Genomic DNA, 25834 nt, shown 5'->3' on the forward strand with positions numbered 1-25834 from the left:
CAGACCTCTCCACCATGACCCTCCCCTCTTGGGTGGCCCCACATGGCACAGCTTAGTTTCATTGAGTTAGGTTGAGCATCTTTGCATGTGCCTAAGTGAGTGCCAAAGAATTGATGCTTTTGAACTGTGGTGTTGGAGAACACTCTTGTGAGTCCCTTGAACTGCAAGGAGATCCAACCAGTCCATCCTAAAGATCAGTCCTGGGTGTTCACTGGAAGGACTGATGCTGAAGCCGAAACTCCAATACTTTGGCCACCTCATGCAAAGAGTTGACTCATTGGAAAAGACCCTGATGCTGGGAGGGACTGGGGGCAGGAGAAGAAGGGGATGACAGAGGATGAGATGGCTGGATGGCATCACCGACTCGATGGACTTGAGTTTGAGTGAACTCCGGGAGTTGGTGATGGACAGGGAGGCCTGGTGTGCTGCAATTCATGGGGTCGTAAAGAGTCGGACACAACTGAGTGAGTGAACTGCACTGAATGGCCATCTATGTATCTTCTTTGGAGAAATGTCTGTTTAGGTCTTCTGCCCACTTTTCCACTGGGTTGGTATTTTGTTGTTGTTGTTATTGCATGAGCTGTTTGCATATTTTGAAAATTAAGACCTCATCGGTGGCATCATTTGCAACTATTTTCTCCCCACCTGTAGGTTGTCTTTTCATTTTGTTTTTGGTTTCCTTTGTGGTGAAAAAGCTTGTAAGTTTGACCAGGTCCCATGTGTTTGATTTTGCTTTTATCTCAGATTGTTCTGATGGTTAAATGGGTGAGAGTCAGAGAAGGGAGATCTTTGTAAAGTACCTGTCACATGGCAGACCCTCTGTTGCATGGTTTACGTATTAGTACATTCGGTGGGAGTAAGTTTTATGAGTGACCACGTGATTGGACTGGCTCTAGCCAAGCCAGATTTGAGTTACTTGTTGGCATTTTAGCTCCCAGCAAGTCAGGGAGAACACTGGGTAACCTGGGCTGCGATCCGCGGATGATCAGAGGGAGACGGCAGGTGGCTACGCTTTGTTCTTTGTTGCTTCCGTTGGCATTGCGGTGACACTTCCTGTGGCCTCTTGTTCCTCCACAGATCTGTGGGGTAGGGACCTTAGAACGTGGTGGTGCCTTCAAAGAGGTGATTAAAGTTGATGAGGTCATAAGAGTGGGGTCCTAACCCAATATGACTGTTCTCTTTATAAGAAGAGAAAGGATACCAGGAGACCTTTGGGGAGTGGCTGGAGACTTATCAGCTTTGCTTCTGCCTTCTGAAACCCAAACTTTTTCACTTCATTGGTTTTATGGGTGGCAGTTACTATGCAAATGTGTTGTGAGGGTTAGGATATACCACAATGACTGTCAACATCCTTCTTGACACTCGTAACGTAATGGGAGGACAATAAAACATAATTTCTGTGGCTACAATGAAAGTGCTAAGTGGTACAGAAGTAGGAGAAAGTTCAGCTCAGCCTGCTGGAATTGAGATCTGAGTTGGCTTTGGTAAGAGCAGGGCTTTGGTGGTGGAAGTTGTGGGGTGATCATTCACTATTTCTTCTTTTGGGGCATGCTTCTCCATTTGATGGTAATCCTGGCACCCAAGTTGCACAGCAGGGGCTTCAGTGTCAAGCAGAAGTATTCATGGCTTCCAGCAAAATATTGTCTGCAAATTCCTCAGTTTCCAGACACACAGGTCTGGCTCCCCACCTTCTCAGGCCCAGCTAGGGTGCAGACTCCTCCGTACCTTTTTAAACTGGTGAAAAGATCAGAGCTGAGCCTGTGTTGACAAAGCACTAAAAACGGGGTAAAGTGACCCTTTTCCCAAGTGGAGGCGTGGCAGACTGGTTAGCAGGTCACAGAATGGTTTCCTCTTTCCTTCGGACACGTCTTTTGGCCTTCCCTTCCCTGAGACCTTCCCCTGTTCCGGCCCCTGACCTGGGATAAAAGTGCTAGGGGCTACACTTTGAGCACTTCCTACGCACAGTCCTCACAAATGCTTTCGTATTCTGCACCAGCTCCGAGGAGGGTGATGCTGAACATAGTGGAAGGAGCTGTGCTCAGAAGCTGCTGCTCTCCTACCCGACTGAATGCCTGGGGCCTCCTGACACCGCCATGGCATCTCCAATCTAAGACAAAGCTTCAGGCACTTTTGTCTTAGGGCAGACATATGGGGCAGAGATATGAATCACTGCAACCTTCTAACTAATGTCTTACTTTAACCCATCTAGAATTCCCCAGGCAAGGTATTTTAATAATAAAACAAGGCTTTATCTAATGAGCTGAAGAGAGCAGTCTGTTGTTCAAATCACTTGGACTTTTCTTTGGTACTCAATTACTTTTCATCTGGAATTTTTTGAAAAATACGAACTCCCAGGTACTGTTTTTTCTTCCAAAGCTCCAGATGTGTCTGGTGAGCAGCTTTGTTTAAAGACAACTGGACTGTGTGATGATCTTTTATCCGGTTGGTTTCACTATTTTTCTATTTCATATGTAGAGCTCTCATTTATTTTTTTTTCCAACTTCTTCATCTCTTTTTTGTTGTTCCTTCTCAGGCCTTTATCAAGTATAGTAGAAAAGCTTTTGTTTACCTAAATAAAAATAGGTGGCTCAGATGGTTAAGAATCTGCCTGCAGTGAGGGAGACCGGGTTTGATCCCTGGGTCGGGAAATCCCCTGGAGAAGGAAATGGCTACCCACTCCAGGTTTCTTGTTTGGATAATTCCTTGGACAGCGGAGCATGGTGGGGTACGAAGAGCGGGACACGACTGAGTGACTAACCTTTTTTAATATAAATAGTATGTATATTACATGTTTTAGAAAATTTATGAATTTTTTGCCTAACTAAAAAATTTAGACATTTTGATTACACTTGACTATGCAGCGAATGCTAGATTTCTAATTTATACTCACTCAAAACTTTAATATAGTTCCATTTATTTTCGTATTATTGCTAAACAGTAGTAATCTAATCTAGTATTACTGCTAAAGTCTAGAAAACTTATCTTTGTGATTAAAAAAATACTGAATGAGGTTTGAAACTTCTAATCCAATTCTGAGTATATAAAGAAACATTATGTTGTTTAAAAAAAAAAGATAAGAAATTAACATGTGATAACTGCAAATTTTGTTCAAAGTTCACAAAACTTTATGCTAGCGTCCATTATTTGTTTTCATACCTTATTCAAGATTCCATTGTATTTAGTTGCATTGAGCAGCTTTAACTGCAACAAATTCTGATAAATTCTCTTTTCATTTTTATTGTTTACAAATATTTTCTAATATACCTCATATAGCTCCTATAGTGGACACTTAATTTCCAAATACACGGGGTTTTTAAAGTATCTTTGATATTAACTTCTCATTTAAATGTTTTCTTCTCTGTAGTGACCCTGTTTTTTTTTTTCAGTCTTTTAACTTTACTAAGCCTTTCAATGGCTAAGTCAAAGACCTCTTGGTAAATGTCACACTGCACTTGAAAATATGTGGGTTATTTTCACATATCTTTTGGTATTGATTTCTAACATAATTCCACAGTGATGAGAACAGACTCTGTATGATTTCAATACCTTAGGACCATGAACGTTTTGCACCTTATTTTATGTCCTTGGATATGTTCCAGTGTCTCCTGGTCTGTAGTTTATGGGAACTTGAATAGAATTTGCATACTACTGTTATGAAAATTGTAGTATTATTCGAGGGCCAGTCTGCCATCTCTAAAGTAAACAAACATTTCCCAAAGATTTTTTATCTCAAATATTCAACAAATGTTCATAAAATTTGCTACAGTAATACTTGCTGCTGCTACTGCTGCTAAGTCGCTTCAGTCGTGGCCGACTCTGTGTGACCCCATAGACGGCAGCCCACCAGGCTCCCCAGTCCCTGGGATTCTCCAGGCAAGAACACTGCAGTGGGTTGCCCTTTCCTTCTCCAATGCATGAAAGTAAAAAGTGAAAGTGAAGTCGCTCAGTTGTGTCCGACTGACTCTTAGCGACCCCATGGACTGCAGCCCACCAGGCTCCTCCGTCCATGGGATTTTCCAGGCAAGAGTACTGGAGTCGGGTGCCATTGCCTTCTCCGACAATAATACTTAATGGAAACTTTTACATGAAGGTTACGATCTGCAACTACTGATATCAAGGATGACAGACAACAAATTATGCAATCAAGTTTTTAATAACAAAGATACTATTTTTAACATGGTCAAATATACTTGGCTAAGTCCAGATTTTAAAAAACAAAAGTATCTAGCCCAACAGTACAACCATACAGCTTTGTACAGAACATTCCATAGATCAACAGAAAATACATTTGAGCACAAAAATAAAAAATATTTAAAGAGAATCTCTAAGCAGCATTTTATTTCTGCAAAACAGACATATAGTACTGATTAAATATCTACAAGTGCTTTCCCTTTACAAAAATACATATATTCTTAATAGACTAAGTCATTAACAATGACCTGGTAATCTTTCACTTCAATTTGAATGATTCATAAGCTAAATCTTACAACCACAAAAAGGTTTTTATTTGTATTAAGATGTTACCACTTTTGACAAAAAGAAAGCTTAAAATATCTCATATTTCAAAGGAAAATTAGCAACAGAACTGTACAATATAGTCTATGATGGTTTAATTTAATGTGAGGGCTACTCTGTTAAGAACTGGTGCTTGCTGCTGTGCTGCCAGAAGCAGGAAGCGAAGAACACTGGTGCTCCCCCCACAAGCTCTTGTCGCCGACCACAGCTTCATAAGGACACTTGGGCCCCTATCCCCATTCAAAAAAATATAGCAAAAGAAAACTGCCCCCGATCAATGTTAGGCTGATCCCATTCCATTTCTAATGTGCAGAACGCCTGCTGTGCTGGACTGATGTGGAGTCCACATACACATAATCTATCCACCATCTCTGCACTGCCCAGAAACACTTAATCTTCAGTTTACACTAGATTCGTTTCTTATTCCATGAAGCTCTGAAAAATGGAAGAAAACTGGACCCAGTATTTAATGTTTCACTTGATTCTAAAGACAATTAAAATTAAAACACATTTCTGAATAATGTCTCAAGTTCTGAATCCTAGAAAAAGGGGCATAGCAAGTATACAGACATATTTTAAATTATTTTTACTTTCATAACTTTCTAAAAAGGAAGTGCTCAAGCATTTTAATTGTATTTGAAAATATAGTCAGGATAGCAAATAAACACACTACTTGTGAAAACTATATTACAGTAGGAAGAGAATCACTTTTAAGTTATTGGGGAAATGCTACTGCTTTAAGAAAAAACTATGAAAACGCTGTGATGTAATATTTAAGTATTTTTAAAGAACTTTCAATCTGAACTTTTTTCAACGAAATACTAATGAACTAAGTGTATCAAGTAAATCCAGAATTACTTGGTTATTTTGTGCTTTCAGAGGGTTTGAGTTTTAGCATGTTTTTCAATTTTTATAAACCAGATCTGTCAGACAGGTTATATTCCTTATTGTAGGGAAAGGGGTGTATCTTAAAATGACAGCATTTCATATTTTTATGTTTCCAACCCATAAAATTAAAGCTATGGCAAACTCTTTTTTTGTAATGCCCACAACAGTATCTACATCTCACTGGTATAAAGTAGAGGCTGCTGGAAAAGTCCTATGGTACACCAGAGTATGTAATGAGTACATCCATCTTTACCCTGGCCCAGGAGGTTTACCTAGTGGCCTGTCAGGAAGACGTCATTAGTGTGGGCCCACAGCACGGGCTCCCCAGAACATCAGTGTGAGGTCAGGGCTTAACCTGACGTACATGCTCTTCAGCTGGGGCCCGAATTTGGCTGTATGGTTAAATTCTAAAAACAAAATAACTACTGAGAAACAAGACAAAGAGTTACTTAAAAAAAAAAAAAAGAAAAGAAAACACCCCACAGGCCTTTGGGAAACTTTTTTTTTTTGGATACAGAAAAAGAGAATGTACTGTTTTCTACACAAGTAAGCATGTCAGCACTTTTAGCAAAGTCTGTCTTTAATAAAATTTCTCATACTACTAAGAACCCAGGAACTAAATAAGCATAATTTTAGTCCATATCGCCTCCATGGGATAAAAATCTTCTCAAATTAGAATTTAAAATCTCAATTTCAATTTTCTCTCCAAACTATGTATTTCTCCCATTTTTCATCCAGAGAGAGGCTACTGGTTGTGTTAATCTAATTTTCACCTTTGAGAATTTCCTAAGATCTGTCAGATGGTGCTAGAAAAACAAGAAACATGGCTGAAACGAAGTATGTTCTGATTATTGCAAGAAAAACCTGCATTTGATTGATCTTACCATGAAAATTAAGTTTAAAGTCTTTCTTTGGTGATATTTTAGCAACTACTCAAGGTTATTGCCTAATTATATAAAAGTAAATTGCAGTCTAAAAATTTCCAACCTCCAAACAGTTAAAACTGTCTCTCTAACATGGTTATTAACACTAAAATGTCTTTGGTGATATCTATTTTCTTATGAAAATCTTTCAAAAAGAGATTACTCTAACTTACAAGAGCCTATTTAGATATAAAACCATTGATAAGAGACAGGGACAGAAAACTCAAAACTTAAGCGGTAAATCTAAAACAGAAATGCACTTTAGCAATGAGGCACTTTCTCTTAAATAGTTCAATAAAGCTAAACAGTTCACAATATTATATAACATACTTTTTTCCCCCTTAAAGAATCATTTTAATTTAGGTTACATATAGTCGAGCAAACTCATTACATTTATAAAATGTAGCATACTAATATGGGACAGACTTTTAATGAATAGAGAAATAATGTATTTTTCTAAAAGCATCACCCAAGGTGCCTGGACCCCAGACTGAATGACCTAATATCACCTCATCAGTGAACCTTTTTTTTTTTTTTTTTAAGAAATACTTATAAGCATTTTGTTAACCTGGAGTAAGGGCCATATTTGGATTTTTCTATTAACTAATGTGATTACTTCAGTTAAACTGATGTCTTATAACGCACAGGACTTCTTTAGATCCAAGGTCCCTTGACCCTTGGACACCTATGATATCTAAAGCAGAGATAACCGATTACAAAATCTTTTGTGGAAGTAAAGTTCTTTCAGTTTGTTGCTTAAGAAATAAGAGACTAAAGAAAAACTTAGTTTTATTCTCCAATTTTGAAGATTCAGATGATTATTCATATAGGCTATTTGTATAAAGAATAAATTTTATTAGCACCCCAAGTTTGTAAAACTGACCACCTATGTATTTTTGCCTGTGTATTTTTTCTATATCTGGTTTCTTACAAATTTCACAACCTGACTCGGGATAATTAACTAGGGATTAGTGTATTACTAGACATGAAAGTAGTCCCATACTTAAAAACCATAGTTGAATATATGAAGAAGTCTGTGGCTCAAACAGTAACACCACATTATTCAGGACCATCATAAAGTGTGTACCTTTCCCCATATAACAGATGCGCTTCTTTATGCGAGGGTTTCACATGTTTTGGCACATATTCCACTGCATTTCAATAAAAACGTTAATACAGTCACATTAAATAAAGGAATTCTATATAAAACTATTCTCAATTCCATAATTACTTCCTATATATTTCCTTGGAAAATAGAGACATTACATAAGATGAGGCAACCGGCCAAATTGAAAGAGATCATGTATATAAAACTCATTTAAGGCTGTAAGTTTTGGCTGGGGACCCAAAAACATCCAGGTCTCATTTGTGGTTTTTAAAATGCACTCTCAATTCATTTTGAGTTAATTAAAAATTAACTTCCATAAGTCATCACTGACCTAGATGTGACTAATTTGTAAGAAATCTACAAATGCCTTAGAGATGTCAGGGAACTGGATTTCACAGCACAGCAAAATAATTTCTGTAGCTGGAGAGTAAATTCAGTTTTTGGTTTAGTGTAATGGTCTGTTCCAACCATTTTTTAAGAGTTAACAAAAAATCTGCCTTTTAAATTCTGTTTGTGAGCCCTTCCAAGCACAAACACAATTTAACAAAATGAAATTAAAAAAAATATTGCCATGACCTTTTCCACACAAGTCAGGCCAAAAACAACAGAAAACTTTAGACTTTCTGACTTGAAACAAAGATATACGGAAAAGATAATTATGATGTTTCAGCCTTTTATATTGTGAAATGAATGAAGATTTAGCTGTATTTTGTGTTTCTTAGAGTCATACACTTTTATTTCTAAGAAGCATTCTGAGATTTAGAAGGCATTAGCTTCTGATACATTTTACTGGAAAATGCAGTATAAAAGCTATGTGTGTAACACACAGATTGTGCTCATGTCAGATTTCTAAAACAAGTATTTTTCCTAACTGTTAAGATTATTTCCTAAGTTTCAGAGGTTAACCTTGTTTCAAAGCAATTAGTCAAACTTAATTTCCAAAGTTTATGAGAAACAATGTAGATTTTAAGAGGTTTAAAATGAAGTTCTTCATATAATTTAAGGTAACAAGACTTTTGTTGACTTGCAGACTCATCTCAAAAGGAATGGAAGACTTAACAAAACTGCAAAACCAAGGACATTATATAGCTCTGACCTTAAAGAACTTATTTATAAAACAATAATCCCAGTCCCCCCTAATTACTACAGGATCTAAAGTGAAATATCGTCAAACCATTAATTCTGGTTAGCATATTTATCTATGACACAGTATTTGTTCTAGTTTATGCATATGGTTTGGAAATGTGACAGGTTATTAACAGTTTTAACCTACAATTGCTTTGAGATTTTTGAAATCCATAAGATAGCTAATGTTATCTGCTCTAAAAACCCTAGTATTTAAAATCATCATAACTTTCTGCATGCCACACTGACACACACCTAAGGCCAACTGAAAAAGGGAAACGATGTACTTGTTAGATTAAGAACCACAATATCATGATGCACGCAGTAACGTGGGCTACACAGCGGCAATGACGTCTCATGAAGCAGCACCCACTCATCATAAGGCATTATGAAAGAGTAACCTCACTGAAACATGGGTTTTGTTAGAAGTGAATGTGATCAGCTGCCAACATTTCAAATGATTATGAATCTCACTTCACTCTCCAAGGAGTCACGTACATTTTCTGGAAGGCAAACAGGCCCTCCTTGTGTGACTGGTAGGCTACACAGACAGATGACCCCAAATGCCTACAGTCATAATGTGCTCTAATGTACAGAACAATTGGAATTCTTCCCAAAAGGACTTGCACACTCAAGAGTGAACTATTTTGCACACAAAAAGCTTACCGCAAACAGGACAGTGGCTCAAAGGCCATTTCTCTAAATATATTTCCCCATACAAAATAATTTCAAGAGATAATAATTATTAGTTCCTTGTACAGTACTCTAAACAAGAATGAATCAAATAGTAAGTATGTGAAAACTGCAACACCACAAAGATTGAGCCATATTACTAGTGTAATCAAACATTAGAACAATCTTGGAACAGGCAAGCAAAATATTCAGAAGGCTAGGTCACGGCCGCACACCTACTGATTCCAACCATGACTTGTATTGTACACTGGGAGACGGCACAGATACCTTATGCAGATGGTTCAGTAGCAGAATGGCACTTGGTTTGCTCTTAATAGAAACAACATAAATGCAACTGACAAGTTAGAGACAGACAGTGGCCTTATTCGCATGCTGACAATCTGGCTGTGTCCCTCTAGTCCACACACCTTTCACTGTGCAGTCTGTCGATGAGTAACACATAGTGCGGGGTTCATCAGTGGGGTCTGGGCCCCTTGTCTAACCGAAATCAATTCTTGGTCGATACTGCAACACCATGGGGTATGACTATAAAATAAAAACAGATGATGAATAAGACTGTGCTGATACAAAAACAATACAGATTATACATAAAAGACTTTAAAAAAATGTGCAGTTATGGTTTACAACAGTTCTTGGGAATAGTGATTATGACAGCTAAGACTAATTATCATTATATTTTTAAACTACTATGTTCTACAGACAGTCAACTTTTCCATAATTTGCAACAAAAGTCAAGTTCGAAAGACTGTGGATGTCATAGTGGTTGTATATGTGAATAGTACTACTGTTAGTACTTAGGGCAAGCCAGGGTTAGTGAGGACAGAACGCTCTCGCTGCTGGGGGGCATTCACTCATTTTCCTGTGGCGCTGTACAAGACCAGCCTGCAGGCTGGACTCCATCAGAGCTGTTCTCTCTGTGAGTCCACTGAATCACAAATTAACAGACCTTCTGCTGTGACGGTAAAGAATATGCCAGCAATGCGGGAGACCCGGGTTTGATCCCTGGGTTGGGAAGATCCTCTGGAGAAGGGAACGGCTACCCACTCCAGTATTCTTGCCTGGAGAATCCCATGGACAGAGGAGCCTGGTAGGCTGTAGTCCACGGGGTCACGAAGAGCTGGACACGACTGAGCGACTGACACACACACATGCTATGAATCTAGGAAGCTGGGTACTGCTTACAAATCACACATTTTAAGTAAGTTTGACACTTTTTTATTTTTAGCATTTAAAATTTAATGGTCCTTTAAAAAATGCTGAAAAACAAGTCACTAATTGTTAGAGGAAACATTTAGGTTACCGCCTCCTTTCAACAATCGATCCTACTAAATATTTGGACTTGACTATCATGAAACTGAGTGACTCAGACTATCCTTCAGCTTGCTCCACACAGGGAAGCTATCAACATGTAGCCCCGGAGAGGAGACAGCTTTCTGTGGGAAAAGCCACAACACCACTTTTGTGTCTTTTTTGCCCTCTGTTTTGCAAAATGTAGAATTCAAACATCACAAAGTCAGAAAGGGTCTGAAGAACCGATGGTTTTTCCTTTTCTGAAAGCTGCGGACTCCCCTTTTTAAAATGAAATTTCCAGGAGCTACTTTTATGGAACCAAGAAAGGCTGAGATGGCCACTGGCTTTTTTCCCCCTTGTCTCCTTGTAGGTGAATGCAAACATCCTGTGAGAAAATGGTTTCCTTTCCTATAGATGAAAGGGGTGGACTGAGAGTCTATGGTCTAAATCTATTTTGGTTAAATTCTGCTTACTTGTTTTTATGTTACACTTTATTCTGTCCCCTCTGAATCAGAATATCTGTGAGCGGACACTGAAATCTATTTTAGAAAACTCCCTGGGTTTTATGAAATTCAGCCAGATGTAGAGACTGCTACCTAGAATCTTACTACCCTAACCTGACTTCTTCCCATTCTACCCAACTCTTCCCATAGCTTGTCTCTCTCTACAATAACCTTTCTAGCTTTGCTTTCCATTCCTGACTCTGTTAAACCTGTACACTTTCTGCAAATAAGTCACTCATTCAAAAATCCATTATTATGTGTAAAAGAATTCATTACCAGTTCTACTACGATGAAGGAAAAGAGGGAAGTAAAATGGCTTGGTCATCAGTGGTTGAAATTTTTTTGGTTTCTGTTTGTATATATGCAAATATTCCTTATTTATGGTATTTTTACATGTACTTTTAAAAATGTGTGTGACATCTGCCATATATTTTTCAGCATTAGTAGTCAACTTGATTTGTCTGTTTTTTTTTTTTCCTTTTACATGTAAACACATTGAGAAAGTTCATCTTTACTCTGAGATTGGTTGTTTAGCTATGTTTTCTTCTTGATCTTTGATGGTCTCATTTTTAATGTGCACCATTTCAACCATGAGAAACACATACAATGTGAGGTATGGGCTGAATTCCCCACCATCATTAATAGTCTCAGAACAGTTATCTGAAAACAAACCCTACAAGATCACATCCTACCCCAACATCTACGCTCCAGGTTTCCCAATTCCCCGGCCAACTGCTGTCTCTGCTCCAGGCCCCTTGGCCACCTTGCAGCCCTTAAACCACCAGACATGACCTTGCCTCTATATCTCTGTCCATCCTCAGCCTGAAAAGCTCTACCCCAGAGAGACACACAGCTATTACTCCCACTTCTTTTTGGTCAAAAAATCACCACCTCAAAGTGGTCTTCTCTTAGCTAGCTCATCTAAAATATTCTATTTATCTACTTCAATTTTTCTTCTAACACAATAAATTTTACTCACTTGTTTTTCCATCTGTTACCATCATTAGAGTATAGGCTCCATGAAGGAAACATTTTTTTCACTTTTACTTCTGTGTTCCCAGGGCCTACAAGATTACCCAATGCATAACTAAGTGCTCAGTAAACATTTGTTAATGACACTTGGTACCTGCCATTAATCTGAAATACTCTTTATAGATTCGTACATACTAGAGCGAGTTCCTGAGCTCTGCTTTTTATCCATGTGTCTGTTTAAGTCAGTACCCAATTTTAATTATTTCAGCTTTAAAATACATTTCAGTGTGTGGCTGTGCATACGCCCTGTGATTACTCACTTAAAAATGTGACTGACCAGAAGTGCCAAATTGTATTTCCTGATGAACTAGAGAATGACTGGCTTTGTCAAGTTAAACAAGAATCTGGTGAAATAAAAAATGTTTGAAATTATATTAAACTTCATAATTATAGGAAGAACTGACCACTATATTTAAATCTGTTGTGTATGATGTACTGTGACTATATATGAGAACGTCTTTAATCTTAGGGAACATATATGCTGAAGTACTCTGTGGTCAATTGTCATGATATGGGCAATTTAATTTCAAATGGCTCCATAAAGAAACAAGAGATATATTTATAAAAAGATTAATAAGATAAGGAGAGGAAAAGAGGAAGAAAGGGAAAGAAGGGGCAAAAAATGTAGCAAAATGTTAACTAATAAATGTAAAAGTTAAGGATATTTCTTTGTGTTATGTCAACTTCTTTGTCTTGAAAAATTTTCAAAATAAGCTTGTAGGAAAAACGTGAATCTTACCAAATGCCCTTTTAGTATCTACTGACATTTATTTTACTTAATATATATAATTCCTCCCCCCAGCATTAAGCTATTCTTTGATTTCTGATAAAAATACTATTTGGTCTTGGTTTATTCTTCTAGCATATTATTTTAGTACATTTATATATTATTTATCATCTTTGTTATGTTCAAAATGAGACTTGATATTGTGTTCTAATTGGAGGTTCTCTATCAGTTTTTGCCTTCATGATTATGTTACATCTGAAAAATGAATTTGGTAAAATTCCATCTTTTTCAATTACTTAAAATTAACAAGTTAGGATGGGAAGGATCTATTTCCTGAAAATTTGAGAGAATGTGTCCATTCAAAGTAGTTTTATATTTAGGTATCCTTTGAGGAAGTAACTCTTTAATACTGTTCTATGTCTTTCATTACTTGTGATTTACATTTTCTTGGGTGAATGGTGGTTCACTAGAATTTTTCCTACAGAACGATTCCACCAAATTTTCACAAAATTAAAGATTTAATCATATAAAGCTACACATACAATATTTTCTTATAATAAAACAGTGATAATTTTTTCCTTGAAATTTTCTAGTTGATTTTTGGCTAAAGATGCTTCCTATTAATTACAAGTTCAACTTGCAGACCAGACTATACTCCATAATAAAGTGCTGCAGAAAAAAAGGTAAATGTGTGTGGATTTTTGAAAACTTGGTCTTACTCTAGTTTCCTAAAACATTAGATCAGAGTTTAATAATACCTTTATTTCTCAGGAAACAAACAGACATCAGTGCCGAGAATAAAAGCAAAAAGCCATATATGTACGAGTTATAACTGAAGGCCAGGAACACCACAATTCATCCCCAAATCAGCTGTGAAGTTAAAATCAGCTACAGCATCTACACACATTTCAACAGTTCAGTTAAATTACTCACTCACCCCCCACCCTCAATTACATAAAGATAAGGATGACTGCTTTTTTTTCTCTAAATGATTTTCTCTTGGCCTTTATAACTGCTAAATTTGCTTACTCCATTACTAAACACACATACAGCCAGGACTTAACCAGTGTGTATTAAGAAACACACATTTTAATGAGTGTGGGGATTTGCACTATCACAGAACTGACAACGAGACTGAGGGAAATTCTAGATAAATGGCTAATTTAACACTTTTGATTTGAAATGGTTCTTTCAATAGTTAACATATATTTATTTGTCCTAACCCTAAAATAGCAACATCAGAGGTGAATTTGCTAGTTAAGGTTGTATATAATTATAATTCTCCCTTCTTGGCGCCAAGAAAATAATGAAGACTAATTAAAAATCTATATTTTTAAACAAATACTATGACTAAAACATGGATTAAGGCTGAGCCTAGCTCATCTCTGTACTCAGCAGTAATCCTTACTATATTACACACTTCGTCTCTTCTGTTTTCCAAATTTTTAAGATGCAGTTTTATTAGATAAACTTTCCTCAGAGGCATGTTCACTTTCTCAGTGCATTACTATATCCGCTCAGTATCATTCTGTGCTAAGAGGTAGCTCACTACAGTCCTTAGGGCAGGTTCAGTAAGCAAGCTCACATCTGCGTTTAGCTATTGCTGTTATTTAGCCTTACCTAATCTGGCATTTTTTTCTTTCACTTGTGGGGGAATAAACAATGAAAAAAAAAAAACCCACACACAAATAAGTGTTAAGTACAAAGCAGAGATTCAATATGGAGCAGAGATTTCTTGCAGGCTGAAGCTGGTAGTTATTAAAACTGATGGATGCATAAATAATGGCTTTAACATTTATAACTTAATTTTTAGTTTGATAAAATTAAATAGATAATTCAAGAGAACTAAAATAAGTAGAAACTTTGGGGACATAAGTTGAAAAGATGAAGTTTTGTAGCTCAAATAGGTCTGAGTTTCGCCAAGTGACGTGTCTGGGACCTTGCGTCTGGGGTGAAAGCAGTCACCTCTGTGGTGGGCAGGCATCGTTAGGGTCATATGTACAGTCGTGAGTGCCTCTTACCTGATACAAAGGGCCATCCTGAGGGCAGACTTGCGAAGCTGAGCAGTTCAGACACCGAAACTGCGGAGGAGATGAACTCATCAGATAAGAGGCATCCACAACTGGATACATATTTAAAATATTCTAATGTCAAACATGAGGCAACATGATTAATTTTAAGTAAACACTTTCCAAAAGATGGCAGTTGTTTTTGGAAAAAGACTTTAATAACTTAAGTGACTGGTAAATTTTAACATGAAATAATTTTAGTCTCTAAATATGAATTTTGTTAACATTCTGTAAATATTTACCAAAATGGTGACCTATCTTATCCATCTCTTCTTCAAATACTAAATTCATGAGAAAACCCTTGCCTTCTCAATCCAGGAGAGACGCCTTCTTTCTTCCATCTTTGCCTGTGATTAATCTCTCTTAGATCTCTTCTTCAACCACTGCTTAAGAGTCTCAGAGCTCTGCAAGGGGGCAGGGAACTTGCCTCAGCCTGTAGGGGATCCATTTTCTGCTTAAGATTAGGTTCTTTACGTTCCTCACACTAGACTCTTGGTCTCCATAACTATTTTAATAGCATTTGAGTGTGAGCTCCCCGAGTCTGATCTCATTCATAGCTGCAATCTTAATAGCTAAGGGGCAGAACTGGCACACAGCAGCCACTCAATAAAAGGTTTATGAGTAAACCAAATAATGAATATGTTTTTAAACTAGTGAATAGATTTAATTCTAAATCCACTGTCTTTTAACAGTTTGTGTGCTAGTCGGTCAGTTGTGTCTGACTCTTTGCGACCCCATGGGTTGTAGCCCATCAGGCTCCTCTGTCCATGGGATTTTCCAGGCAAGGATACTGGAATGTGGGTTGCCCTTTCCTCCTCCAGGGGATCTTTCCCACCCAGGGATTGAACCTGGGTCTCCTGCAATGCAGGCAGATGCTTTAACCATCTGAGCAACTAGCCATTCATATTTTAAAAGTCATTGCCAAATCTTGATTTTTCAATATTATGTTGAACACTTATTAAGCACAAATATTTGAACTATAATGGAATTATGAAATGTAAAAACATACACTTTAAAATTTTACATATATGAATTCAACATTGCAGACTCTTCAAAATGAAAATATAGATAACAATATTTCCTCTCGAAGTTAGTCTCTGAATTTCTGGACAGGGCTCATCCACACTGTTAAGACACGCCCTGCACTGCTCTCCTTGACAACCTTCTTCCCCTCCTCTGACCCATCAGGCTTTGCCTAACTATGCAAACAAGTCCCAGACAGGATTTAACAAGGAAGGAGTTGGGTGGAAAGAGTTAAGATTCACTAAGTGGTATTTTTTTCTTATTAATCTATTTGGTATCAGTTGTGGTGTTGGAGAAGACTCTTGAGAGTCCCTTGGACTGCAGGGAGGTCCAACCAGTCCATTCTGAAGGAGATCAGTCCTGGGATTTCTTTGGAAGGAATGATGCTGAACTGAAGCTCCAGTACTTTGGCCACCTCATGCGAAGAGTTGACTCATTGGAAAAGACTCTGATGCTGGGAGGGATTGGGGGCAGGAGGAGAAGGGGACGACAGAGGATGAGGTGGCTGGATGGCATCACTGACTTGATGGACGCGAGTCTGAGTGAACTCCGGGAATTGGTGATGGACAGGGAGGCCTGGCGTGCTGCAATTCATGGGGTCGCAGAGTCGGACACGACTGAGCGACTGAACTGAACTAAACTGAACGCAAAGAAAGCACAGCAAGACAAACATGGTGGAATAACTTTAGGCAGGGACTGGCAGCGGTTGCTGGAAGCCATAAACGCAACCAGGGTTATCTGGGAAAGGGGGAGTCCTGAGAGTAGGTACTCAACCTACCCAAGGAAAGGGAGGCAGGAAGAACGTGAGTTCACGGGGAAAGCTGAGGCTGAAGAGACAGATATGGAGAGTAAGCTTGCAGGCATGAGAGCAACGTAGGAGTTCAGAATTACAATAATAATGAAAGCAAACATACGTGAGTTATTAATAATACAGCATTTATTATGTCAGGCACCCCTGCTAAGTACCTTATTAAATAACATTTCATCAGTCCTTACTAAGACTGTGTTAAGATCGGCATTATTACTCCAAGTTTAAGGATCAAAAGACCGAGGCAAACTACGCAGCACAATGCGACTGGGAGGAAACAGCTGCAACACACATGGCGGAGAGGAGTGTCCAGACACGGAGGGACTCCTGAGGTCAGCGAGAAGCACACAGACCTCATGGCGGAAGAAGAGGGGGCCGCGGATCTGGAAAGAAGCTTCACGCCAGAAACACGGAAGTGAAGACACGCAGTGCTCGGGAGGGTGTCAGAAAATGGGCACTCACACGTTATTGGTGTTACTATAAACTGCGAAAACCTTTTTAGAGAACAATTTATCAGTATCTATCAAAATTTAAAACATGCACATTCTGCTGGAAATCCACACCTGGAATGTAGCCAACGAATATGCTTCCCCCATGTGCAAAAAGATGTATGTACTGGAATACAGCATGTCTGTAATGTCAATTTGAAAAATGTCCACCAAATGAGTACTAACCAAATTATGCTATAGCTGCACAAATGGAATACTAAAAATTTGTTACAAAGAATTACTTTAAAATTTACTGATTCTCCACAAGGCATATCAGCACATGAGAAAAAGAAGCTGCAAAACAATACATATGATCCCATTTGTTTTAAAAAATGTGATGAAAACACTGCATGGACATGTTAAGCAGAATACATGTATTAGTACAGATGGGGAAACCACAGAGGAAACCAACGGTCATCCATCACGTCTCCTAAAATCTTATTACTCAAGTGTTAGTCGCTCTCAGTTGTGTCTGACTCTGTGTGACCCTATGGACTGTAGCCCACCAGGCTCCTCCGTCCATGGAATTCTCCAGGCAAGAGTATTGGAGTGGGTAGCCAGTCCCTTCTCCAGGGGAATCTTCCCAACCCAGGGATCGAACCCGGGTCTCCCACATCGCAGGTAGATTCTTTACTGTCTGAGCCACCAGGGAAGCCTGAAAGATGTATCAGAAGTGGGACACACTTCCGAAAGGACGGTCCAAAGATGAGATGCACAGGCATCCCCTGGGAGCTTTCAGAAAGGCAGAAGCTTTGTCTTCACTCTAGAACTACTGAATCAGAATCTGTATTTTACCAAGATCCCCAGGTGTTTTGTGATTTGCATCCAAGTTTGAGAAGCAACAGTTTTAAAAAAGTTCATGTTCTCCCACTAATAAGCCAAAGAGGAACACTGATCTTGAGGCACAAATATTGTTATGAACTGAAAAATTTCTAGGACTTAGCTAAGTCTGACCAGATACGCAATTCCTAAAGATAAAAGTCTTTCAAAAACGCAACATGATGAAGACAAGGATCCAGAAAGAGCGGAGAAGACAGCAAACAGGCTGAGCCTGAAGTGGACTGGCCCCAGGACAAAGGTGGTGAGTGGCCCAGACGCCGTGTGGGACAGGCAGAAATGTCCTGCTCTTGAGGAGTGGAGGCAAATCGGCTGCCAGAGATTCCCCCAAGAGTCTAGCAAGAGGACATGGGGAAGAGGTGATGTGAATATGGGGTCACCTTGCCAAAGGTCCAGAAGGTCAGAGGTGGTGTCCAACATGCAAAGGGAAGAAACCACAGGCTTTACTCAGACAGAAGAGGACTAGAGAACTTTAGCGAGCACCCCGCAGCACCAAACTGAATAAAGGACCGAAAGTGCCAGCCCAGTCAGCCTAGCTTAATCCACCACCAGTCACAATCCCATTCGCAAGCCCACCCAAATAAACGGGGAAAACTAGCCAATACAATTAAGAAAATAAGAATAAAGACCCTGACCTAACAAATACTGATAGACATCATAAAGTAACATACAAGGCCCAACTAGTTTCCTTAATTTGAACTTTATTTAAATATATCCCAAAGAAAATGGACAACTGAAGAGTTTTAGGTAGAGATGTCATGTGATCAGATTTTTATAAATAAAGTTATAATGTGAAATGCTGGGGGTAGGATAAGTCCTGCTCAGAAGGACAAAACAATGTCCAGAAACATAAATGGATATCACATCTGCATGTGTACACGTATGTCTAGACACATATGCAGAGACAATGGTGAGATCTCAAAACAATGAGGCGCAAATTGTGAATCATTCAATAAATTGTATTTCCGCCAAAAAAATTTCTTAGAATAAATCGAGAGTCTAAGCCTCACTGTAGATGTGTGTGTAAATGAACAAATCCTGGGTAGATTAAATGTTTAACAGAAAAAAGTACAAGAAGTGAAAGAACCATAAATTGGTCAATAGTTTAGGAAATAACACCAATCCCAGCCCAAGACAGAGCCAGTTAGCAATGCCAGTAGGTAGAGTAATGCGAGCTTTTCAGACAATCCGGTGTCTTGCTGGCAGTGAAGGGCAGAGATGGGAAGCGACGTGACTGCAATAAATATGCTGGAAGGGGCTTAATCAAGCAAAAAAATTGCTTTATTGCTAATTTGTACATTTACCCCAACTGCCAGAATTTATCAATAATTAACTGGAACATGAGCAAAATTTAAAAATTAACAGAAAACGAATGGGGAACAGAACAAAATGACCTTTAGGCTGTATCTGCATAACTATTGCCTTATAAAAGGCACAACTTTCATTCAATTTACTCTTCAAGCAAATACTGAGTATCTGTACGAGGCACTGCTTTAGGTGCTGGAGACTCAGACTGAACAAATCATCACCTTGCCCTCAGATTCCAGCTGCCTTGGGAACAAACAATAAACATACCAAGAGGCATACTATGGAAAACGGTGAGGCAAGGAAGGGGATTAAGGGTGTCAGACTGGGCCCACTGAAAAGGTGACGCAGAAGCACAGTTCTCTGAAGGGGTAAAGGGAACAAGGTGGGTAGATACATGGGGAAGCAAGGGCAAGCCTGGCACATCAGAGGAAACAAAACACAGAGGCCACTGAAGCCAGAGGGTAGGAGCAAAGGGTGAAGTGGAAGCCGGAGGAAAACCTGGGTGGGGTCTGCCCTGGTACAGGTCCTCAGAAGGGCTGCAACTTGCACCTAAATGCCATTAGATGCTTCTGGAGAATTTCGAGCATGGAAACGTTGTTATTTGCTGCTGTGCTAGGTGAAGATGGAAGGAGGCACGGGTGGCAGCCAGAGGAGAAGCCTGGAGCCCGGCAAGAGACTTCTACAGAAATTTCAGAGAAGAGTGGTGGTGGCTCGGACCAGAATGAGGACCTGCTAAGATGCAACTGGGTTTGTATTTTGATGGCAGAGTTCAAAGAATTTGCTAAGGATGGAGAAACTAATCAGGACAGACTTCAGGGGTTTTGGTCTGAAACCAGAAAAATGAACTACTAATCTTAGAGCTGCTGAGACTGAAGCTGAGGGAGAAACGGGTTTAGAGGAGAACAAACAAAAGACAGAGTTGTCATGCTAAAAAAAATGAGACGGGCTATTTATTGCTGTACCAAGTATCAAGTGTGGTATTTTTTTCCTATTTGTTGATTTAGTTTTTACCTGAAAAAAAATCTTAGGATACTAAAACCATGTTTTGGAACCAATTTTTAATAAAATATGCCTTACACAAGCAGGGGATTTAAACTAGTCAGAAATGTGTAATCAGATGCATACTTGTAGTGAAGACTGAATAGACTTTATTAACGACAATTTCTATGAATTAGCTCTTTCGGGCTCTGCCATCTGAATAACTGGCAGTGTGGGTGACCTTTGGGAAGGGACCTCGAGAAGGACGAGTGAGCGCCAGGAGAGGTCCTGCCATGGATGACTAGTTACATCTCTCTAACCTGAAGGCAAACCTATTTATAACGATGACTTCAAGCACTGACACACACTGAAGTGTCCCATGATCAAAGAGAGCTAAAATTACACCAATATGGTACTGTTGTTGTGTGTAATATCACAATATACAGGCCCCAGGAGGGCTGGGCAAGAGAGAACCGACCACCCTTGCAATCTGCCCTGGGTCCCTGGAAATTTTGGTTGGAAAGAGGGTGGTGTATGCACAACCATTTGAAAATATATAAAATGTCATAGAAAGGCAAGCATTAATTTACCAAATACAAAGACAATTAGGAAAAAAATAAAAAGGAGCCCTAGAGAGGTTTCATGAGTTCCTCAAGGCACACAACCAGTTGGTGGCGGGACTAGAACGTAATTTATTCCTCCTGGTCACGAGAACTTAGCCTCACAAAGAAGGCGTCAGCATCCCAGTGGGATGCAAACTGAAAAAAGTTCTGCTTAAGAAGTTACATGCTTCATTTATTATTGTGTCATACCAAGACAGCTCTTCTGGAGAAAACACAGCTCCACAAATGTTTACATTCAATATATTTTTGAACCACTGTAATTGTGTGAGGCTACAGTTCTTAATTTTGTGTTTTTATAATTACTACTGTATTTCTTACTGCTACAAATTAGCCTTGCAATTCCTACCCCTTCAGATTTCCCTCCTATCGACGTTACATATAACTCAGGTAAGATACACTAGAACGTTCACATTAACCCTAATCAAAGATATATTTCAAAATACCAACTCCTTTGGGGTTAAAAAAAAATGTTCTTAGGTTTCTTCTTTTAATCATTTCTCTCATATTTCCTGGGGCCTCAGGCACAATAATCTAAATCTGGTATCAGAAACCACTGCAAACTCACTTACCCTTCGGTCCAATCTTATATTTTCAGTGTAAAGAAGGTACCTGAAAAAAAAAGAGTATCTCGATTCTACCCTACCTGTCCTCTCTACCACAAACAAAAATATCTGCACCATTAAACATACTAGTCAGGGCAGAACTTAGAAGTTTCCATATTTTATTGGGGTTTAAAAAAAATTTGCCATCTCCTCCACTTAAGAGTTCTGAACATATTCAGATCAGTGTTTTAAACTCACCTTAAACATAACAAAACCACATTTAACACAGACCTTGGTCTTGGGATCAGCTATCATGCAGTCACTGAGGAACCAGTTTTTTCTCTTTCCCTAGTTTTTTTTTTTTAAAGTGTCTCAGTAACTGTTAAATTTGATTAACACAATGATAAAAAAACTAATTATAGACATAGGAAATATAAAAGCAGGTTACGTTTTCGCCTCTTAGTCGCCATCTGGTCATGTAGATGAACTCCATAGTATGATCCTTCCCCATAATTTCACCATTGCACAGCACATCCAACTTTAAAAAGAATAGTTACAGATCCATTAACATAAGTAACTCTCAATTCGTAAGAGTTTTACACATTTTTTTCAAAGTTCAAATAAGATTCAAATAGTCATATCAAAATAGAAGTAGTATCCATTATTTGAAAAGAACACCGGATCTTTCTGTTAAAAACAAAGGCTCACCTCGTAAGTAGTAACAAGTCATATATAAGTAGCACGAGCCACTGTCTGTCTTGCCCCGTACCTCCACCTCCAGCTCAGCACACAGTTCTGAAATGCACTGTGAGCTTTCTTAGCCTCTGCAGCCTCTGAGGTTTTAGACTTACTTCTGTGATTGCCTCTTACTGACTGAGAAGAAACTGTGGGAACCTCACAGCTCCTCCTGTCACGTTTACCTTATGAATCACTCTCTCATGTGGAGGAGCTGCTTTCATCAGTTTGCATCTGCAGAGGGAAAGTGAATGGCTGTGGATATGTGGTCTGGGGGGCCTTCGAGGCACTCAAGCGGGCAGAACAGTAAGGACCAGACCACAAGCCTGAATCTCCCAGGGCTCTCCCTTCCCGCTTTGCTTGGTTGGTGACTTGCATAATTTTGGGTTGGCTAAAAAGTTCGAGTTTTTCCGTAAGATGTTACAGAAAAGTTCCCAAAGGAACTTTTTAAGGGTTTTAAAGAATTATTTAAACAGAAATTAGAGTTTTAAACTTTATGTATCAAATGAGTGTAATTCCAACTGCACTAGATAGGTGCTAAATTATATCAATTTTTTGATGACTTATGGTGACATAAATGGGACCACATTAATGTTTTCCAGAAACCACTTTATTTTTAAAAGAACAGGCAGATAATTATATTTTCTTTATCTTGACTGTAAGATCCATAAGCAAAGAGGTAAAGGGGTTTACTTAGGCTGCAATTACAATCAGGTACACAGTTTCTATTATTGTCATTTGAAAACCAAACAAACCATCCTGCCCGAATTGCCAACGCTGTTATAGAAGCTCCAGCTGTTAGGTACTTCAGTAAACTACTGGCCTGCTTGTAGCGCAGCAAAATAATAGGGGGAAGAGTAACTACTACTAAAATCATACATAATGTTCTTAGCACTGGGATGGGAAAAAAGCTATCTGTGGAGTCAGTCTCTTCCCCTTCCATCCTTTTCTATAAAGAAGTGTAGTAAGGGCCAGCAGGAGGACTGCAGGAGAGCAACAGTTCTCTCAGCCCTAATAACTTCCTGAAAGCTAGAAAATAACTCAGTGAGTCACACCTGAAAGTAAGGAAATAAAACTGCAAGTGGTATTCTGCAAGAAGAGAATAAAGAGCAAAACCAAATTATAAAGTTTCATTTTCTATTTCACTGTGGTTATATCTATAAGTTGTTTTTATCTTTTACTTTTTATCAAGCACATATGGCTTTGGTTAATGTTCACAATTTTTTCCCCAATGTAAAAGTTGCTCTCTCTGGAAATTTGTTTTACATTTGTAGGACCAAACATATAAGAATTAATCCTTAACCCATAAATTAATTAGTTACTTGTAAGACATTTTAAAGTAAATTCAGGTTCAGAGGTTTCCTCAAGATACAGACTTAATGCCTGGCAATGCCTGTGTTTAAATCTTATTTTGTTTCTGCTATGATTGTTCATATGAATACTATTGTATATAAGCTTGAAAAAACTATGTTGCTTTTGATGCCTTTGTTTATACAGGAATCTAGCCTTGGTCTTAAAGATCTTTTAGGTGCTACCCCACTCCAGTACTCTTGCCTGGAGAATCCCATGGACGGAGGAGCCTGGTGGGTTGCAGTCCATGGGGTCGCTGAGGGTCGGACATGACTGAGCAACTTCCTTTCACTTTTCACTTCCATGCACTGGAGAAGGAAAGGGCAACCCACTGCAGTGTTCTTGCCTGGAGAATCCCAGGGACGGGGGAGCCTGGTGGGCTGCCGTCTATGGGGTCGCACAGAGTCGGACACGACTGAAGCGACTTAGCAGCAGTGGATCTCAGAAGGGAGGAAGAGGAAATTAATACAAGTTGCAAGACTGCCATCGGCGTGCGTGAGAAATGGTAGCCATGCTCCCTCATCATGCCACAGCCACAGCTTTAGGACGAAAACATCCTTGAAACACTGCACACATCGCAAACTGTGCTGTGCTCAACATCAGGGCAACTGACCTCTCCTGTACAGAAACCAGGGTGTTACATTTACGTAGGCACAGTATGCTGGCGGTACCTAGGGCTGAACAATGTGTCGCTTTTGCATAGGGCAGAACTAAATGAGTACCAATCACAAAATCCCTTTTCAGAAAACATCAATGCTTTACATTCTGAAAGAGAAGTCTTCAAAGAATGCTAAAATGCATTGAAAAGGTCTCAGACTGAAAAAAAGAACATGCCATAAAGCATGCAGGCATTAAAAAAAAAAAAAATACATCCATTTTAGCTGGGGTATTTATTTCAAGAATACTTAATGGTGAATATCTCCTCTAATTATAAAATGTTAAATTTATAAGTATCATGTTCTAGTCAGGACATTAAATTCAAAAATACAGATTACACAAATAGAATATTACATCCAAAAACTAAAATTTTGACATGAAAATAACCAAAGTTTCCACAAAATTAAATGTATTCTTTTTACTTTCTTTTGTTAGAATTACCCTTCAGATTAGAATTATCAAAATAATCAAGATTAGATTATTAACTTACCTCATAAGAACTTGGAAGTTTTAGTTTTAAACTTAGAAATTTTTTAATAGTTCCCACAGTTACACGTGTAGAACACCGAATGAATTTCTTCATTAAACCCTAAAGGAAATAAAGATTATTAATGAAAATATTTTACTATGCTTTGGTTTTCTCATTTCCTTAGCAGCACGAATCCACTCATTAAACATCAATAAAATATAAGTACCACTCTAGAATGAACACCACAAATGAGGTGGTAGACATGATACACCTGACCCAATTTGTGAAAGAAAATTATATCCCCTAATCTTAAAAGTTATCAATATTAAAACAAAAACAAAACCAAGCAATTGGATCTTTAAAAGATATAAAGTGTTACTGCTACTTATGCTTAGGAAATTAGGTCAACAATTTGGAAACGTTCCTTAATTCATGAAGTCAGAAAGTGGACCTATCCAGTCAAAATATATTTCCCAGCAAAGACCAACAGAAACGAATCTATTTACAAATAACACCTGATCACAATTCAGATGGTAAAGTATCCATTTCGAAGAAAGCAGAAGTTAAAAGTCACATCTAAAGCAAGAGGCACCTGACCCATTTCGAATGAGAAGACTGACCCTCCAGACAGCGCGAGAACAGTGACAGACGCACACGGACGTTCTGCTGTCTGCTCACACCAGCGCAGCCTCACCAAGGTTTCCAGACAGCTTGGGCAGACTTGTTAGCATGTTTCATAGGCCCCAGTTGAGTCAGAGAATACTGTGAGGGTACTAGAAGACCCTTTAAGTGTATTTTCATCTGCAGGGAAGTCTAATGATAAAAGAACCTGTAGAAATGACCTGGTGTCATCATGCATCATCTTTTCAAAATTACTAGTAAGTATAGAGACCTCAGAAGAGTAAAGGTTTTAAAACGAGGCAGGCAATGGCACCCCACTCCAGTACTCTTGCCTGGAGAATCCCGTGGACGGCCAAGCCTGGTGGGCTGCCGTCTATGGGGTCGCACAGAGTCGGACACGACTGAAGCGACTTAGCAGAAGTAGTAGTAGTAAAAGCTTGTTTTTGGAATTTTTAATCCAATAAGGTCTGACATCAATTGCTAACGAAATTCCAGCTTGGATTATTTAATATTTGATGTGTA

The 25834-nt window shown here is 38.7% G+C and overlaps 1 protein-coding gene across 5 annotated transcripts in view; it reads right to left on the reverse strand.

Moving 5' to 3' along the window:
* PCGF5 (polycomb group ring finger 5) overlaps window positions 4135-25834 on the reverse strand; it is a 115040-nt gene continuing 93340 nt past the window's right edge. For 4 of the 5 annotated variants that reach the window (XM_018041378.1, XM_018041379.1, XM_018041377.1 and 1 more), the window contains exons 7-10: window positions 24713-24811; window positions 21929-22018; window positions 14826-14885; window positions 4135-9777 (exon numbers count right to left, since the gene is read on the reverse strand). In XM_018041378.1, coding sequence (XP_017896867.1) covers window positions 9730-9777; window positions 14826-14885; window positions 21929-22018; window positions 24713-24811 — 297 coding nt within the window. In that variant the 3' untranslated portion in view covers window positions 4135-9729. The remainder of the gene's footprint in view (window positions 9778-14825; window positions 14886-21928; window positions 22019-24712; window positions 24812-25834) is intronic. The other variant, XM_018041381.1, reaches the window with a different exon arrangement.

Source organism: Capra hircus, chromosome 26 (assembly GCF_001704415.2).
Source record: "Capra hircus breed San Clemente chromosome 26, ASM170441v1, whole genome shotgun sequence".
Taxonomy (NCBI): domain Eukaryota; kingdom Metazoa; phylum Chordata; class Mammalia; order Artiodactyla; family Bovidae; genus Capra; species Capra hircus.